The sequence below is a fragment of the Salvelinus sp. IW2-2015 genome, linkage group LG5, assembly GCF_002910315.2.
Source record: "Salvelinus sp. IW2-2015 linkage group LG5, ASM291031v2, whole genome shotgun sequence".
Classification (NCBI taxonomy): Eukaryota; Metazoa; Chordata; class Actinopteri; order Salmoniformes; family Salmonidae; genus Salvelinus; species Salvelinus sp. IW2-2015.
The window spans coordinates 21,854,730-21,875,212 of record NC_036844.1 but is presented as its reverse complement, the minus strand read 5'-3'; the positions used below and the strand labels follow the sequence as shown (position 1 = coordinate 21,875,212).

The following is a 20,483-nucleotide window of genomic DNA, read 5'->3' as shown; positions in this document are numbered from 1 at the left end:
TGAAATAACTAGCCAGCCGTGAAGGGGACAGAAATAATACATGGGAATGCATAACACATATCCAGACTCAATAGGAATTCTAGGGCCATTTATAGTGTAACACCTGTTGCTGTCCTGGCATTGCTAGCTAGTTGGCTATTGTAGCTATAAGACTGGCTGCTGTCACCTCAGACCTGCACAAAGACATTTAGAAACAAACATGACCCTGGCTATTAACACTCCCTTAGATACCCCTAACTGACCTCTACCAAACTGCTAATAGAGTTAAGAGAAATCACCCCTAGGCTTACAGAGCAAAGTTAAAGTCTCTCCGATTTCTTCCATGTCTATGATGTAAAATGGAGCTTTTTTATTAGACAAGTTCAGGCAGTTCCTCCTCTGTTTCAAGACAGATTTAATGTAGTCTGGTCTTTGGCTATAACATCTTAATCAAGCTCTGTTAAGTGCGACATCGACCAGGCGTGCTCTGATGCAGGGTAAGTAGGCCTAATTCATGTTTAACCTGCTGTGGGGCTCCGCAGATAAATGACTGGCCAAGGGCTGCTCTCCTCACATATTGCCTATCTAATACAGTAAAGACTGACAAAGGCACCAACAGTGGTACAGACCATGCGCACCAGTGAGCTCAATTAACCCCCATCACAACCTCCTCCGTTACAGATAACTAGTTCAGATTTCCTGTTCACCTCAACACTTTGACAGCGTGACTAACCCTGCTTCCACAAGTCTTATGTGCAGTTAGCCGGTGGGGCATTACACATTCAATTCTTTGTGTAATTAAAATGAAAAAGTAATCCCAACGTGGCTTTGAAGTGTAAGCCTATCTCCACTATTAGTACATGCATATGGCCAGACAGACACATTGTCACTATGATATAACAGAAAGCATATCTGGGTGGGAACACAGAGCCCTAGGACAGTCAGAACCGAGACATTGCTTCAGTAACTGCTGAGTTGTTGTGACACACACAGACAGGTCAACTGTCTTCCCGCGGCCCAGCCCCTCTTAGCACGGGTGGGAATTCAGAGAATCCCTGGGAATAGGCCAACTCCCGGCTCAACATTACTTCACCATCCAAATTTTTTTTTTTTTTTTTTACGTGGTGACATAATAATGGCTTAATTAAAGTGGAACTGACAGTGTTTTAACTACTTTGCAATTATAAAACAGAATCATAAAAAAAAAAAAAATCAAATTCCGAGTTTATGCTACAAAACAAATGTTACAAGAGGTTTTAAAAATATGTTCGACTTGAATTCAACATTCCATGACATACAGTAAGGCACTGTTGGCAGAATAAATGCATACAGTTCAATTAATGATTAATATAATTTACCAATACATATTTTGGTAGTCCAAAAAATATTACTATCAGGTTATAAATCACAGCTGGCTTAGTACATTGTTTGCGGCCTCCATTTGGGATGCACTGTTTCAGTTTCAATTACAATTAATATTCTGGACAAAAACGGACGACTGTAACGAAGGCTGGGAATGTCAATACAATCAAACTAGCATGGGCAATGATCACAAGTTAGTGATAACATGGAAAATAGGCTAGCGTATCTATTTATGTAGCATGCTCAAAACACAGAGCCTAATGTTTGCTAGATAGCTAGCTAGGAGGATGTAATTTCATTGGAGGAGTGGGTGAGTGACTGACTTTTTCAACTCATATCGTTTTTCGGTGGCTACACAGCTAGAGATGCAGGTGTCATTTGGTTAGCTAGCAAGAAATGTGAATCGCTTTGCTTTGCTAGCAGCTATGCTGAACAACTGTTATCCAGTTAGCATATCTCCTGCGTTTGCAAATTCACTCTATCTACTCCAATTTCAGAGCACTCATCTGAGTGTGCAGAATAACTGATGAACTTACAAACGTGCAACACCCGCTGAATATGACCAGTGTCAGTAAACGTAGGCAAAAAAGTAATAGTTAGTCAGGAACGCTCTAGATAATCAGCTCTGCTGGGGCGAGTAAAACGGTCAGAGTGAGGTGTTCTCTGTGTCTGGAAGTAGCTAGCTAGCAAGTTCGACAACTTTAGCCAGTTAGCTTGGGCGCTTGGTTGGGACAAAAATGCATTGGCAGGCAAGCTGCAGATGGACAAACAGGCTACCCATCTTTTATCAGTGAAATTCTGATGGCCAACTAGCTGAAAAAGTTTGAAAGGGTTTATCGAATGTTCCCTCGTTAGATTTTAGCTCATCTTGCTCTGACTAGCATTAGTTGTTGATCTTATTGTTGATGTGCATAACTGAGGGAGAGAAAGCCTATCTTTTCATGGTTGTTTGATCAATAGGACTGTAAAGTTCCAAAATGTAAGAGAACTCGTGGTATTTACATTTTTGAAAAAATCAATTCAGGTGTATTTTGTGGAATTTGGTGAATGCGTTTTAATGATCTAAAGTCGCCAGTTGCTACTGCCTGTAAACACACAGTACAGTTCAAAGTGAATGATGGCAAGCCCGTGTGGCAAATGGGTTATTTGTATAAAGGCCTACTGAAGCGCCGATTGGCTATGGCACACCGGTCTCCATAGATTCCGGTCCTGGAGGAGAGACGTTTTTATTAGGTATTATTTCCTGCAGTGTCTATTAATTGTCCAAACGCATGGCTGCTTTCCCACTCTATATTGCTATCAAATTTTCACAAATGCCTTAGTATACATAAATCCCAAACATTCTAACAATTTATGAAAACGTGAAAATGATCATATTTAAGTGCTCGTTTGTCAGAAAATGTAAAAAAAAAAAAAAAAAAAGTGTTATATTCTTCCTGGGGGTGTATACGAACAGATTATAATAAGATTTAATGTTGCTAAAATACTATAATTTGCATAATCAAACAAAACATTGAATCTTCTGTAATTTGCAGTTCTGCAATTTTTGCTAACATGTACCGTAGGGTTGTGACAATACCAGTAACGTGAACATTTTAAACAGTAACTCTCGGTTCTTTAAAAAACTGCAGTATGTACATTTTGTCTATATTTTGGAAAATAAATTAAATGTGACTCTGGATATAAACAATGTTTGTTTCCAAAATTAGGGCTGTTTTCTAAAGAAGTTAAATTTGCATTGTTTTCCTTGTCACGATACTAACGACTATCGAAATACTGGTATCGTCCCGGCAATAAGTCGAGTGTTTACCTTATACTTGGGTTTACAGGGTCAAGGTAGAGCTTACCCCTAGAAGTAAAGATCAGGGATCAGCTAACCACCATCCTCAACCCTAACCACATCGGTACCAGGTGAAACAAAACTGACCCTATACCAGTAGTCAATTCCAACTTCCTCCAGCATAGTGATTTAGAGGGGCCTATGACCCATGGACACATGGAGGAGTATGGTCTGCCAGCCAATACCAGCAGATCCTAACACGCACTGATGGATGGATGGGATTGGACTGGATAAGACCATCAGAGAGTAGTGGCCTTCTCTCTAAACTCCATTATCCTAATGGCGTGATAAATACCCATCCTAATGATGCCGCTCAGTCCCACAGAGGGAAAACAACTACATTAATTTAAGCACTTTGGCAGCAGCTCTGACTGGATGAGTAACTGAGGTAACTGCCTTTGTCAGGATTCCCCATTGCTTCTTTTCCTACATACTGCGCCTTCGGAAAGTATTCAGACACCTTGACTTTTTCCATATTGTGTTACATTACAGCCTTATTCTAAAATGGCAATAAAAATTCCTCAGAAATCAATCAAAAATACAGCATAATGACAAAGCGAAAACAGGTTTTTATAAATGTTTGCATATTTATTAATAATAAAAAACAGAAATACCTTATTTACATAAGTATTCAGCCTTTGCTATGACACTTGAAATTGAGCTCAGGTGCATCCTGTTTCCATTGATCATCCTTGAGATGTTTCTACAACTTGGAGTCCACCTGCGGTAAATTCTATTGATTGGACATGATTTGGAAAGGCACACACCTGTCTATATAAAGGTCCCACAGTTGACAGTGCATGCCCATGAGGTTGAATAAATTGTCCGTAGAGCTCCGAGACAGGATTGTGTCGATGCACAGATCTGGGGAAGGGTACCAAAAACATTACTGCAGCATTGAAGGTTCCCAATAACACAGTGGCCTCCATCATTCTTAAATGGAAGATGATTGGAACCACCAAGACTCTTCCTAGAGCTGGCCGCCCAGCCAAACTGAGCAATCAGGGGAGAAGGGCATTGGTCAGGGAGGTGACCAAGAACCTGATGGTCACTCTGACAGCGCTCTAAACTATTCTGTAGAGATGGAAGAACCTTCCAGAAGGACAACCATCTCTGCAGCACTCCACCAATCAGGCCTTTATAGTAGAGTGGCCAGACGGAAGCCACTCCTCAGTAAAAGGCACATGACAGCCTGCTTGGAGTTTGCCAAAAAGGCACCTAAAGACTCTCAAGACCATGAAAAACAAGATTATCTGGTCTGATGAAACCAAGATTGAACTCTTTGGCCTGAATGTCAAGCGTCACGTCTACAGGAAACCTGGCATAATCACTACAGTGAAGCATGGCGGTGGCAGCATCATGCCGTGGGGATATTTTTCAGCGCCAGGGACTGGGAGACTAGGTAGGGTCGAAAGAAAGATGAACAGTGCAAAGTAGAGAGAGATCCTTGATGAAAACCTGCTCCAGAGCACTCAGGACCTCAGAAGATTCACCTTCCAACAGGACAACGACCCTAAACACACAGCCAAGACAATGCAGGAGTGGCTTTGGAACAAGACTCTGAATGTCCTTGAGTGGCCCAGCCAGACCCCGGACTTGAACCCAATCTAACATCTCTGGAGAGACCTGAAAATAGCTGTGCAGCGACGCTCCCCATCCAACATGACAGAGCTTGAGATGATCTGCAGAGAAGAATGGGAGAAACTTCCCAAACAGGTGTGCCATGCTTGTAGCATCATACCCAAGACTCGATGCTGTAATCTCTGTCAAAGGTGCTTCAACAAAGTAGAGTAAAGGGTCTGAATACTTACGTAAATGTGATATAGTATTTTATTTAAATAACTAAGCCAAAATTTCAAAATCCCTGTTTTCGCTTTGTCATTATGGGGTATTGTGTGTAGATTGATGAGGAAAAATCCATATTTAATACATTTTAGAATAAGGCTGTAACTTCAAATGTGGAAAAAGTAAAGTGCTCTGAATACTTTGCGAAGGGACTGTATGCTGCAATTCTATAGGTCAACATACCATGGCTGAAATAATACCAGCCTAGTAGTCCTAAATACGGATTTTGGAGATCAATCAAAATCAACTAGAATCTGGTAATCCAATCCATAAACATTTAAGGTATCATCTGATTCCTAAAGAGATTGTACATCCAGTCAATAAGAAAGACAGATTGGCAGCTTGAGTGGCCGTCTGTGTAAATGCTAGAGGCTTAAAACAACTTAATAGTGTCATGGTGATGTCCAAGAGATGCTCTTCCAATAAGACCACTGTCCTGAGCTGTCTGCCACATATAAAATACATACCATTACATTGACCATTCATTTCCAGTTTTGTGATATGGAATGCAGAGGCCTAACAGCTACTTCGTATTAGTGCATTTTCACAAACATGTGACATATCACAGATACACTCACCTGCAGGCTGTCCAAAGCTGAAGCCAGTAGAGGATGTGGTGGTGGTGTTGCTTCCAAACACAGAGCCTTGTCCAAACCCAGCACTCTGCTGCCCGAAGGCCGGGGTTGCGCTCGGCTGCCCAAACAGGCCCGTGCCCGTACTGCTGGCCGTACTGGCGCTGGGGGTGCCAAAGGAAAAACTGCTGGCATTGCTGGCACTGGGGGCTCCAAACAGACCACCTCCACTAGCAGCGGTACTAGCAGCTGCAGCAGTGGTGGCCGCTGCAGGCTGTCCAAATCCAGGGCTGGCCCCGAACGCAGACTGGCCAAAACCGAAGCCACTGGCTGCGTTAGGAACAGGCTGGCCGAACCCGCCAACTGTCTGCCCAAATACAGGTTTTCCAAAGCCAGCCCCTGCACCTGCAGGTGGAGCACCAAAGCCGGTGGAACTAAAACCGCCGGCAGCCGCTGGAGCAGGCTGTCCGAAAACTGAGCCCGTGGCCGGGGCTGCGGTGTTGGAGTCAGTAGGGGTGGTGGTGGTGGCGGCAGGGGCTGCGGTGTTTATGACCGTTGTGAGGCTGGTGACAGCTATAGTGGTGCTATCTGTGGTGATGGATGGTGGCTGGGTGAAGATGGAGCCAGGTTTGTCAGAGCTGGGGGCCGGGTAGGCTGGTGGTGGGGCCTTCGGGGTAGGGGTGATAGCGGGTGGTGGGGCCTCGGGGGCAGGGTCTGGGGTAGTGCTGGGGGCTGCCTGGGCTGGTGGGCTGGTAGAGGCAGGGGGGACAGGGGGGGTGGAGGCAATGGGAGGAGCTGGGGAGGGGGCCGAGGCAGGGGGAGTTGGGGATTTTTCAGGGATGGTAGGGGTGGGGGTGACTGAGGACACTGGGGAGGTAGTAACCTCAAGCTCAGCAACAGGGAGGCTGACGGAGGGACTGGGCTGTGAGGGAACAGGCTCTGGGGGTGGAGTGGGGTCTGATGGGGGTGTGGGGGCTTTGGGGGGCTCTTCCTCCAAGGTGGGGGACGGGGAAGAGAGGGGTGCAGCTAGGAGGCTGCTGAAGGAGGTGGCTGCTGACGTGGAGAACGCAGGCTTGGTGATCGCCAGGGCTGCTGGTTCGGGAGGCTTGAATGCAGTCTTGGATAAGTCTGTCACGGTAGAATCCGCCTCACCAAACGCAGCCTCAGCTGGCTTCCCTTGCTGGAGGGTCGACCCGAAACTAAACTGGGCCGTCCCCGTGCCTAAACCTAGCCCCTTTCCATTGTCCGGCTGGCCAAAGCTAAACGCGGCCGCTGAGGGCTTCTCTTCGTCCCCCTGGCCCACGCGTAGACCCGAGAAACTCCCCAGGGTCTCTCCTCCTACCACCTTGGGTGCCTGGGGCTCTACTCTGAAGGTGGGGGTGGGCCTCACAGGCTCCCCTGGTATGCTGGGAGGAGGGGAGCTGGTGCTCCCCAGGGCGGGGGAAGTGGATTTTGGGATGAAGGAGAAGGGTTCCTCCCCGGCAGAGGAGCTGAACATCATCTTGCCGGTGGCACCAGCGCCGCCAAAGAAGAATTTACTGGCGTCCTTCACTGGGAGGAAGAAACATGGACAGCAGATTTACAAACTATGCCAGACATTGAAACACTTTGAACAAATAGATTTAATACATGACTACCGTAAAACTTCAATTAAACGCTGAGACTAAAATAGCCGCCTGTCCTTTTTAATAGCCGGGCAACCGCACACATTTAAATAAATACTCGCCTGTTTCAAATAAATGGCGGGTCTAAATTAATTGCTGACGAGGTTTAATGTGTTATTTGTTAATTGATTTAAATTATGTAAGTGAATGCTGGAATTAAACAATTAACTATGCAAATGAGCAAAAGCTGTGTGCTTTAAAGAAATAGACATCTGGCTCAAATAGAAAGGGAAAGGGGAATACCTAGTCAGTTGTACAACTGAATGCATTCAACTTAAATGTGTCTTCCGCCTGTCTCTAATACGCCTGTCTTCAGTAATTTAAGAAAATAAACACCCGGGCTATTAATTGAAGTCACTGTAATTCATTGATATGGCATTCAATGAACTATAGCACTGACTTTACTGTCTAATAACACCAACGAGTGGCATATATGGCTGTACATTTGAGAGAGGTACCTGGTGGAGCTCCTTGGGACACAGAGGAGAAACTGAAGCCCCCGGCAGACCTGTCCAAAAGCATCATAAAGTATGAGAAAACACAGTCAGCCATAGCTAAAAAATAAAACATTCCTGTTTTCTGATCAAGAACGTCTGACATGAAGTTTCCCTCTCTGACCGCTGACCCCCAGTGACTCACGCTGTGGTAAAGGAGGAGAAGGCTTTGCTGCTCTGCTCCCCTAGTGACGGGGCTGAGCTGGAGGAGGCCAGGGAAACTAGGGCATCAGGTTTAGGGGGTCCGCCTGGGAGAGAGGGACAGAAGGAGATGGCATTAAAATAAGCATGACAAAAGAGTTCTAACACACCTTATACTAAGAGCTAATAAAATATGTAATATAATGAATGTAATCATGTATAAATGGTTCACCCAGAAATTGTGTAGATTTGTAGTATATAAAAACCCTTGGAAAAAATATTACCTGGGAAAAGGTGGAAGGCATTTTCCAACGTGTCTTGATATGATGAGCATCTAAAACATCTTATCTTTATGAACTTACCAAACACAAAACCCTGGGGGGAAGCTGAGCGGATACTCTCAGCAGACATCTTCAGTATGCCTTGAGTAGAATTCTGAGGAGAAAAACAACAGAAGGAAAGTTTATACATCTCTCATTGCCATGGCTTCAAGAATAACTACACACAAAGTAAGAGGGTGTTTTAGGGAACCTAACAATCAATGTTCATGTTTATCTTAAGTCAAAGCTAAATGTAATTTATCATCTCACTACTCAGACTTTGGATTCTGTTTATGGCAAAACAGTGTTTTAGTGTTCGTATACGCAGTGTTTTCTGTGAGTGTTTCTGTGTGTAGGTTTATGAGTCATGCATCCCATGAACTTGAACCTGGTTCGGACTGAGGTGTGATGTGTGAGAGAGTTCCCCTGTATGAATCAGCTCCCACCCAGTCGCCACTTGTATCACTCCTCCGCCGGCACATGGGAGAAACCTGGGGCATTTCACAGCCCTGTCATAATGACCTTAAACTCTATCCTATAACATTGCAGGCCAGCGGTCAGCCAAGTACACTGGAACTCCAGGAACTACACAGAGTTGCTGAGTTCTTAGAGATGGGGTGTACAAGAGATATTCAGCCTCTGATAGAGGAAAGCACACAGATGAAACACCTAGATGGACTCTTCATACTCACTCGTTTGGCCTGGTTGGTGTTGGCGACCGTCGCCAAAACCTGCTGAACAACCTGACCGACCGGGGCTGGGACTGACGAGCTGAGAGGGAGAGAGAGAGAGAGAGGGGAAGGAAAATAATTGAGCAACGAGTTGGATTTACACCGCACATCAAATTTTAAATGTTGCCTAATTACTCTTCTCCACACTATCTCATCAGGATTAGCTTTTAAAAGTAAGTGAATGCAAGTCAGTCACGAGGAGACATGCATATATCTACAAATGAGGTATGATAACAATTCTCGCCACATTGATTAATTGGGGTGTGTGTGCGCATTAGAACTTTGTATCAGCCTATAATTTACTGCCCCATCTGCAAATACGTGGCATAATCCAAGGCTAATGTCGTCCCAGATAAAAGCCAGGGCCATGCACAATACCTACAGTAGTGAATAGAACACAGAAAACAAAAGCCATGGTGAACTGCACTGCCTCACTAATTATTCTCTAGCATCAACACTATAACTACTGCCACAGACAGACCATAGCCAACTGAACCATACTGACGTGGATAGACACATTACAGGCCCAGTGTTGTGACTGAGAGACTGACTGGCTGGTGAGTGCATCTCTAAAATAAGCCCCCTATCTGACGGTTTGGCTGGGGTGGACTCGTTATTGTGAGCAGGGCTAATTTGGAAAATGGCCCCAGGGGGAGTCCTGCCTAAAATGTATTCAACCTCAACACAACAGTGGAACGAGGCCTGGCCCAGCAGAAATTGAGAGAGGTCCATTAATTACATAATCTCAGAGCGATAGAGATGGCGAGAGAGAGGAAAGGGGTGGATATCAGGGCTGAGCGATTAGTGGTTTTTGAGGTCTGTTCGGTTCGATTATTAAAAAATAAATCACTGTTACAGATTTAAATTATTTTTCTTGAACATTAAATGCATTATGAAATAATGACAAAAATTATAAAGAGCTTTTTAATGGAAATTCCAAAGCCAAAAATATTGAATATTCAATTGTTCCACATCGAGAAATAGGAAATTATCTATTAAATAACAAAATATTTCAGTCGTGTATATTACTTAGTTTAATGTGATGACTTTATAAAACTTTAAATTCATCATCTCATCTCTGCTTAGGCAGTAGCAGCCAGCCAACCAACCATCTAATCTTATCTCCGTTCTCCCCATACTGTACAATCTTTAATCAACCTATTTAGCTAGGCTAGCCTGCCTAAATATGCTGCAGAGCTGTCTGATGAAATAATTTAACTAGTAGATAAGACATACTTTCACGAACTCTCTATCCCTTTCTCTCGTTGTGTTGTGTACATTCCTCTCTCATGCGGTGGCGTATGCGGTCTGTGTGTATCTAACTTAAAGTAGCAGGCGTAAAAGTGTATCCATCTGTGTCATAGACGGAAAAAAACAGGCACAATGGATTATGGTCATTGTAGACAATTACCATGTTCCTGCGCTGAACTAGGTTGAATATTTGCTTACAGAAAACTACAACTTCATTCAGCCCAGTGTCCCATATAGTTCTAGACTTCAACTCTCTCGTGAATGATTTGATTTCCCTCTGGAGAAACGGTGTGAATGAACCGACATCGGGCAATTACTTGTTTAATAACCCCCACAAAATATTGACAATTTGGTTAATCGTTCAGCACTAGCATAGATGAAAAGAAAAAGATATTGGGAGAAGGCAGAGAGAAAATGAAAGACAGTGAGCGACTGGGAGAGAAAGATGGGAGAACCAAAGATGAGGGAGGGAGGGGACAGAGGGAGCTGTTCGATTGAGAGAATGGGAGAGAGGCTGAAAAAAAAGAGAGTAATAAAAAAGGGGGATTGGGGCAGTGAGTGCTGTGAGGGATGAAAGAGGGGGAGAGACAGTTGGGAGAGGAGAGAAATGAGAGGAGAGATGCACTCAGATTGTTAGCCTATGCTGGCAGTGAATCAGATGCGATGGAGGCAGTGACCTGCTATCTAGCTGGGGTCTATTTATCTCGGCTGAGGGCCACATACACAAACCAGAGCTGATGGCTCGTGTGATGGACTCACCTCGACTGTGCCATGACTCTACATCAGAGATACTATATATCAGCCTGACTAGGGGCATAGCTCATCTCCCGCTCTAGTGGAGATATGCCAGGGAGTGTGTGTGTGTGTGTGTTTCATATAAGGTTGGTGGGTAGTGAAATGGAATGTGTCTGCTTTATTACTATGAAATTATTAACGGGGCACCAAATAGTTACAATTATAACGAAGGTTAAGTTACAATTCTGAAGGCAATTATGTTCTTAAAATGACAAGGCAATGCAAGACGGTAGATATTTTACAAAAATAACCAGTGTAAAGCAATGAATGTGCAGGATGAATGAATAATGGATATTGTGATGGCAAAATGATGTACTAATGTGATAAGCTAGAGAATCAGAGTCACAAACAGGGAATGGGGATTAGAGGGCCTAAGATCAAACAAACAGTTATTCTTGATATTTCAGAATGAAACAAGGCAGGCAGGGATTATAGGAGAAATATAGATAGTAATGACAAAAGTAACAGATACAGGTTACACACACATTCAAATCAGGAAAAAGATAGGTGAGATCGAGCTGGTTACTCATTCAAGGGTTTTTCTTTATTTTTACTATTTTCTACATTGTAGACTAATAGAAGACATCAAAACTATGAAATAAAACAAATATATTTAATATTCTTCAAAGTAGACACCCTTTATGTTGACAGCTTTGCACACTCATAGCATTCACTCAACCAGCTTCACCTGGAATGCTTTTCCAACAGTCTAGAAGGAGTTCCCACATATGCTGAGCACTTGTTGGCTGCTTTCCCTTCACGCTGCAGTCCAACTCATCCCAAACCATCTCAATTGGGTTGAGGTCAGGAGATTGTGGAGGCCAGGTCATCTGATGTTGCACTTCATCACTCTCCTTGGTCAAATAGCTCTTAGAGCCTGGAGGTGTGTTGGGTCATTGTCCTGTTGAAAAACAAATGATAGTCCCACTAAGCACAAACCAGATGGGATGGCCTATCACTGCAGAATGCTGTGGTAGCCATGCTGGTTAAGTGTGCCTTGAATTCTAAATAAATCACGACATTATCACCAGCAAAGCACCCCCACACCATCTCTATGCTTTACGGTGGGAACCACACATGCAGAGATCATCCGTTCACCTACTCTGCGTCTCACAAAGACACAGCGGTTGGAACCAAAAATCAAAAATTTGGACTCATCAGACCAAAGGACAGATTTCCACCGGTGTAATGTCCATTGCTCGTGTTTCTTGGCCCAAGCAATTCTCTTGTTCTTCTTATTGGTGTCCTTAAGTAGTGGTTTCTTTGCAGCAATTCGATCATGAAGGCCTGATTCACGCAGTCTCCTCTGAATAGTTGATGTTGAGATGTCTCTGTTACTTGGAACTCTGAAGCATTTATTTGGGCTGCAATTTCTGAGGCTGGTAACTCTAATGAACTTATCCTCTGCAGCAGAGGTAACTCTGGGTCTTCCTTTCCTGTGGCGGTCTTCATGAAAGCCAGTTATCATAGCGCAATGGTTTTTGCAACTGCACTTGAACAAACTTTCAAAGTTCTTGAAATGTTCCGGATTGACTGACCTTAATGTCTTAAAGTAACGATGGACTGTCATTTCTCTTTGCTTATTTGAGCAGTTCTTGCCATAAAACAGACTTGGTCTTATACCAAATAGTGCTATCTTCTGTATACCACTCCTACCTTGTCACAACACAATTGATTGGCTCAAATGTATTAAGAAGGAAAGAAATTCCACATATTAACTTTTAAGAATGCACACCTGTTAATTGAAATGCATTGTAGGTGACTACCTCATGAAGCTGATTGAGAGAATGCCAAGTGTGCAAAGCTGTCATCAAAGCAAAGGGTAGCCACTGAAGAATCTTTTTTGGTTACTACATGATTCCATGTGTTATTTCATAGTTTGTCTTCACTATTATTCTACAACAAAAATAAAGAAAACCCCTTGAATGAGTAGGTGTGTCCGAACTTGACTGGTACTGTATATCTGTCTGGAACCAATGTCTTCAGAGGACATTGGCAGGCAGTCCAAAACAAAGCATTTCAGTAGTCCAGAGAATTCTTGCAATGTCCCCACGTGGGGTGTCCTTGGACTGTTTTGTAGTTCATAACAGTAACCATATGGCTGGTCGCCGTCCGAACACAACAGTCCTTATTCTGAGAGCCCATGTGAGTTTATTTGAGTCAATAAGAATCTATTATGTTAGCCTGAAACAGGCGCATAATCGGTAAATCGTTATTGTGAATTAAGCCTATGAAGTTGTTCCTTATGATTAGACCCACGCTGTATGTCTCCTTTGTTTTGTTTTAGGATTATTAGAATAATCGCTTGCCTCTATCCTTAGTTTAGCCTAGTTGAATATATCCCTCCTCCCAGATTAGGAGCAAAGGCAGTCGTGCATGATTCATACTCTAGTCCCTATTTCTTTGACAATTCTATTGTTGGATTCTATTGCATTGTGTAACCTATGGACTTGGACAAATCATATTATTCTGATATTGTAACTTGGTGTTGACCCCTTTGGTCAAGGCGTACTTTAAGGTAGTGTTAATTAACTTTAACTTCTTATGGCTGCAGGGGCAGTATTGAGTAGCTTGGATGAAAGGTGCACAGAGGTGCCCACAGTAAACTGCCTGCTCCTCAGTCCCAGTTGCTAATATATGCATATTATTATTCGTATTGGATAGAAAACACTCTGAAGTTTCTAAAACTGTTTGAATTATGTCTGAGTATAACAGAACTCATATGGCAGGCAAAAACCTGAGAAGTTCCACTTCCTGTTTGAATTTTTTCTGAGGTGGCAGATTTTCAACCAAGTTCTCATTGAAATTACAGCGAGATATTGATGAGTTTTCAATTCCTACGGCTTCCACTAGATGTCAACAGTCAATAGAACTTTGTCTGATGACTAATGTGAAGGGGGGCCGAAGGAGACAGGAATAAGTAATCACTGCCACGAGCTGACCATGCTTTCACATGCGCGTTCACATGAGGAGGACCTCCGTTCCACCGCTCATCTGAAGTCAATCTAATTCTCCGGTTGGAACGTTATTTAAGATGTATGTTAACAACATTCTAAAGATTGATTCAGTACATCGTTTGACATGTTTCTACTGACTGTTACGGAGCTTTTGGACATTTTGTCACGTTATAGTGGATGCGCTTTGTGACTTTGGAATTGTTTACCAAACGCGCTAACCAAAGTAGCTAATTGGACATAAATAACGGACATTATCGAACAAATCAAGGATTTATTGTGGACCTGGGATTCCTAGGACTGCATTCTGATGAAGTTCATCAAAGGTTAGGAAACATTTATCATGTATTTTCTGGTTTCTGTTTACCCCAACATGGCGGCTAATTTGGCTATTGTTCTGAGCTCCGTCTCAGATTATTGCATGATTTGCTTTTTCCGTAAAGTTTTTTGAAATCTGACACAGCGGTTGCATTAAGGAGAGGTATATCTATAAATCCATGTGTATAACTTGTATTATCATCTACATTTATGATGAGTATTTCTGTTGAAACGATGTGGCTATGCAAAATCACTTGATGTTTTTGGAACTAGTGAATGTAACGCGCCAATGTAAACTCAGATTTTTTGTTATAAATATGAACTTTATCAAACAAAACATGCATGTATTGTGTAACATGAAGTCCTATGAGTGTCATCTGATGAAGATAATCAAAGGTTAGTGATTCATTTTATCTCTATTTCTGCTTTTTGTGAAAGCTATCTTGCGCTGGAAAAATGGCTGTGCTTATTGTGGTTTGGTGGTGACCTAACATAATCGTTTGTAGTGCTTTCGCTGAAAAGCATATTTGAAAATCGGACACTTTGGTGGGATTAACAACAAGATTACCTTTAAAATGATATAAGACACATGTATGTTTGAGGATTTTTTATTATGAGATTTCTGTTGTTTGAATTTGGCACCCTGCACTTTCACTGGCTGTTGTCATATCGATCCCGGTAGTGGGATGCAGCCATAAGAAGTTGGTAGTGTTAATTAATTAATAATGAATTAACAGTGATTATTGAATTAGCCTAGCTTCTCCGCTAAATATAGTGCCTCTGAGTTGAGTTACTGTTTTTGGAAAACAATATATCTAATTAGGCTGTCCAGTATCTGACTGGTAGCCTACGATTATTGAGTTCCTGCTAGCAATAGAGTAAGGTCTGATCAACCTAACTACGATTTATATTTTCTGATAGTGAGTTCAGGGGGAGCTGCCATACCCCCTCACAAAGACTACCACAGACTTGAATTACAGTTTAATAATTGTAATTTTGACCCTTATATAGTAGGTGATAAGCTATATCGTTTGGTATCCTTCTCTTTTAATTAGTTGTCCAATTTTGTTTTATCCAGGTAATATTCAGTGTCCGCTGGTATTGCTAATGATTTTCTGATAGTAAATGAGGCTGCTCAACCTCCATTGCCCATACTAGTGTAACTTGACCTTGAGCCATCATTTTGATTGAGACTTACGTTAGGTGACTTACGTTAGGTGACAACCTAAAACTTTTGTCTGAAAGTTCCCTGCTCTTTGAGTTAGGCGTACTATTTTTGTTTGCGTGACCACGTTAGCATTGCTAGTGATCGAAGCCTATACGTGACAGGGTACACAACCTGAACCAGTCATAATTTATATGTGTATTTCCCAGAGCCAACAAGCTCTTTATATGTACATGCAACTCTTGCAGGAGGATAGTCTCTCAGGAACGACATGCAATACACTGCTCCAGGTAGTCTATTGGCCACAGATGACACAAGATGCCCCTAAAGAGGCAAAAGCTGCCTAGTTTGTTCCCAATTTCAACCAGTCACACGCCCTTTGCAAAGCAACTCAAAAAGACTTCCAGGGGGGTGACCATCATTTTAACATCCAAACTATGCTAAATTGTCTCACTCTGGTCATAGACTGTACAGCAATTCCCTCATGGGAARKGRRGGGGGGGGGGGGGGGGGGKTTGCAATGCCCCATACGGTCTTCCTCGTTCTGTAAGCCAGACACTCCCTGGTCGATGTGCATTCAGATAACGCTAAATAGTATTTGAACTTTACCTTTAGTTGCAGAATAGTATATTGGTTACTATTGGTTATTCATAAACAATTGTCTTGGTTGTGTATTGTAATCTTTGTGGTAAAGCTCTATAGTGTATAGTCCTTGTAGTCAACTTGAAGTCAGTCTTTTCACACCGTTAGAATTTGTGAGGAACTCCACTAAGTGTGTGGGATTAGCACTCCTCCTACCTAGACATTGAACAGACAGCTTCCATGGTTTGATGCTAAACCTTCCCTCTGATAATTTTTTACCCTACCCTGATTGGAGTAAACAGACAGACAGCAATACTTTTACTGCTACTTACAGCTATTTTCTACAGTACATGTAGTTAAATAACTAAACATATATTCCTAATTTACCTGTAGTTAAATAATTATACATATATTCCTAATTTTCTTTAAGTGCAGGATTTTTCACCCATAGCGGCCAATCCACCATTCATTCTGATCTTAACTCCAACCTTCCGATGTCCACAAATGAACCCATCTTTCCCAGTATAATGCCATTTTCTTTTGCAATACATCCCTCCATTTTACTATCATGTATTATGAGGGTCCCGGACCTCCCTATTTGTACAATTTCTACCGATATTGCCCCAAAAATAAATACTTTACCCAAGAGTATAATGATATACTATATATACAAAAGTATGTGGACACCCCTTCAAATTAGTGGATTTGGCTTTTTTAGACACACCCATTGCCGACAGGTGTATAAAATCGAGCACATAGCCATGTTAACGGTCATGATTTTGGAATAGCAGGTGTCCACATACCTTTGGTCATGTAGTGCATTTCCCATTGATTGATCTTGGTTTTTCAGAGCCCCTAACAATAACAGTTTGTAGCTCTATCTGAACCCTGATATTATGACATAACAATCATTCCTGGACCTGACTCCAAAAGCGAGCCACCGATGGACAGTACCAGAAAATATGTTCTATTGATTCTGCTTCCTCGTGGCAGAGTCTGCACAAGGCTGACTGTTCAATGCCCCATATGTTGAGGATTCTTTTTTGTAGAAAGTATTTTATAGACTAGCTTAAATCAAAACGAACAGATTGATGTGTCAATTGTTGTATTATACGTCAGGTCATAGACCCGATGAAAAAGGCATTGGGACTTCAAAAACCTACTCCCAACTGACTTGAATTTTACACGGTATTGCTTTCAAACATTTTGACTAGAGTACCAGTCAAAAGTCTGGACACACCTACTCATTCAAGGGTTTTTCTTTATTTTTACAATTTTCTACATTGTAGAATAATAGTGAAGACATCAAAAATATGAAATAACATATGGAATCATGTAGTAACCAAAATGAAGTGTTAAAAAAAATCAAAATATATTTGAGATTCTTCAAAGTAGCCACCCTTTGCCTTGATGACAGCTTTGCACTCATGGCATTCTCTCAACCAGCTTCATGAGGAATGCTATTACACCTATCTTTTCCCTGCTTTGAATGTGTGTGTAACCTGTATCTGTTACTTTTGTCATTACTATCTATATTTCTCCTATAATCCCTGCCTGCCTTGTTTCATTCTGAAATATCAAGAATAACTGTTTGTTTGATCTTAGGCCCTCTAATCCCCATTCCCTGTTTGATTCTCTAGCTTATCACATTAGTACATCATTCTGCCATCACATCATCCTGTACATTCATTGCTTTACTCTGGTTATTTTGAAAAACATTATTTATTTTGTAAAATATCTACTGTCTCCAAGAATGCATTGCCTTGTCATTTTAAGAACTAAATTGCCTTCAGAATTCCATGTTAACTGAAGTTGCATTGTAACTATTTAGAGAGAGACGCAGAGACACAGAGAAGGAGAGACAGAGAAGAGCAGGTGGTAGAGCTGGGGATGATCACTCAGCTCATCAGCCGCTTTCCTCATGGCCGTCTCAGTGCTGCATCAGTATGAGCACCACGCCACAATGGGCAGCCCGCATGGATCAATAGACACACAAGCAAAGGACTGTGTGTGTGTGTGTGTGGAGGAAATAGCCTAAGCACTAAACAAGACAGACACACTGAACAGGCTTGACAGATATGCAATCTAAACGCTAATAGATCCTGGATCATCCGCTATAGATGTATAGCCAGTGAGGTTACAGACAGAGGAGGATGTGTAGTGTAAAGTGACAGCTGATCCTCTGACAAAGTTTAATCACATGGTGATGAGTTTGAACTGTGGGGTGCCAATGCTGTCATCTTGAAGCCCACACTCACTCAAGCATGCCCAAGTCAGGCCAAGAATGGCCAGTGAAATCCTATTGCCAACAGGGCCCCTTCCAGGGATAAGCTCTCTCATCAGGCAGTGCCAAAGATACTGGTAACTAACTCAAGATCTGTCACTGGCGTTGTTTTCAATGGGAGAAAATTAAGCATAGTGCACAGAACATGCAAGGTGGTTGGCATAGCCAAGCACAAGCTAGCGAGATCATACTGGTGCGTTTTAGCACATTTCCATTATCCAATAACTCAATTCGCCCATACACTCCTTCTAAACAAAACCATTTTTTAAAACTTTGGCAATGGGTCAAGTCTACAAAACATGGTGCACTCTTCTTAATAGATTTTAGTTTTGGGAACAGAAACCTGAATTGAGATCGAATGTTTCATCGATGAGAAAATTAGCAGAATGTCAGCCAAGTTTCATCTAGTTCCATCTTCTCTCACTTCACACCACTAGACTAAACAGGTGTTTCAGATTTCTACATCCTGTGAGACATTTGGCTCCTTCTTCCATCTGTGGCAGTACAGTGCACTGGAACATGAGTAGATAAGTAGCTAACCAACAGTGAAGCATGCAAAAATTCGGAATTACTCCAAGCACGGTAAGGATTAGATAGTTGTAAGCAAAATGGTGATGGCTGGTTTTTATTGGAGCTTCCTCCATTTTGCTTACACCCAACTAATTATTTCAGATCTGCAAAGGCCGCGGATAGGAGTTGTTTCTCCATGCTACAACACATCCATAGTTAAAAACATGTCAGTTCGGTGAGCAGCACCTATCTGTTGACCTCTCCCCCTGCAGCTTGCCTTGGGTCAGCCAGACCCACTGAATTATTCAGTGTCTCTCCATCAAAGTTGCATGGGCAGGCCTTAGCAGTGCATTAACTCAGATGGGAGAGCGCTCTGCTGTCGCCTGCTCTTTCCTAGGTGCTATAAGTCAAGCAGACACACGCATCAGCTGTTCATTCCCAGAAAATATTAATAAACACACTTTTTTTAATGACCTTTTTTTTTTTTTTTTTTTTTAAACCTTTATTTAACTAGGCAAGTCAGTTAAGAACAAATTATTATGTACAATGACAGCCTACCAGGGAATAACTGCCTTGTTCAGGGGCAGAAAGACAGATTTTTACCTTGTCAGCTCGGGGATTCGATCCAGCATTCGGTTACTGGCCCAATGCTCTAACCACTAGGCTACCTGCCGCCCCATGACGGTCTTCATCCATAACCGTCAGTTAGATGGTAACTGAGCCAGCCCTACACACGCACACATGTGCAGCGTAACCTGGCACCAACAGACACACACATTTACAAGCACTGCTATGTATCAGCCCAGGTTTACAAGTCAGCCGGCTTTGACACTGCCAGGCAGGCAAGGCCAGGCACCAGTGACCACCCACTCCAGTGCAATGTTCCTGCTGTTAATTGGAACATAGTACACTGTAACTCTATCACACAGCCACTGAAGCTTGAAATTAAAAGACCACCCACGGATAAAATGAAATGAATTAATCAAAGTAAATCTTAATAGGAAGGATAGGAAGCTACAGCTGGCTATATGCTTGGAGGTGCTCTGCTCAAAAGACCATGACTGGCATGTTTAAGTAAGATACATTTTGTCAGTCGTGTGTGTGTGTGTGTGTGTGTGTGTGTGTGTGTGTGTGTGTGTGTGTGTGTGTGTGTGTGTGTGTGTGTGTGTGTGTAAAAGGGCATGAGATGACAGATGTAGTAACAAGAAAGAGAAATACAGGAAAGAAATGGGAGAGCGGAGGACAGAGGAGAGAGAGAGGTTGTGTGAGAGAAAACACTATTACTGCTGCGGTTAGGTTTTCCCCCATACACCAAATCCCATTCTCCGTCCGGACGTTGGCACGCCATCAAGTGAAAGGTCACAGTGGCTCTTTGCATCTGGCTGGCAGCAGCAGCTCTGATAATCTATACTATGTCCCCAGTTACACACCGTGGCTGGGGCAGGACAACACCACTACTGCAGTAAAGACAGGACAGGCTGGGGACATGGGATTAGTAAATGGCTGTACCTGCGTACAGCTCTTCTGGGAAGTAATAACCTGCTTATAGGTGACTATTAGCTATGGGTGATTTAGCTATGGTGAAAAATAGGGATCAGGGTCAAAGTAAGAGACAAAGATCTCCCTAGACAAGGATGATGGGTAATGTGCATTTAACGGTCTTAAATGTAATCATA

The 20,483-nt window shown here is 42.6% G+C and overlaps 1 protein-coding gene across 4 annotated transcripts in view; it reads right to left on the bottom strand.

The window, feature by feature from the left end:
- Positions 1–20,483, bottom strand: part of LOC111964530 (nuclear pore complex protein Nup214) — a 66,268-nt gene that overhangs the window by 24,928 nt on the left and 20,857 nt on the right. For all 4 annotated transcript variants that reach the window (XM_070443607.1, XM_070443606.1, XM_070443604.1 and 1 more), the window contains exons 25-29: positions 8,910–8,988; positions 8,260–8,332; positions 7,902–8,004; positions 7,721–7,770; positions 5,605–7,149 (exon numbers count right to left, since the gene is read on the bottom strand). In XM_070443607.1, coding sequence (XP_070299708.1) covers positions 5,605–7,149; positions 7,721–7,770; positions 7,902–8,004; positions 8,260–8,332; positions 8,910–8,988 — 1,850 coding nt within the window. The remainder of the gene's footprint in view (positions 1–5,604; positions 7,150–7,720; positions 7,771–7,901; positions 8,005–8,259; positions 8,333–8,909; positions 8,989–20,483) is intronic.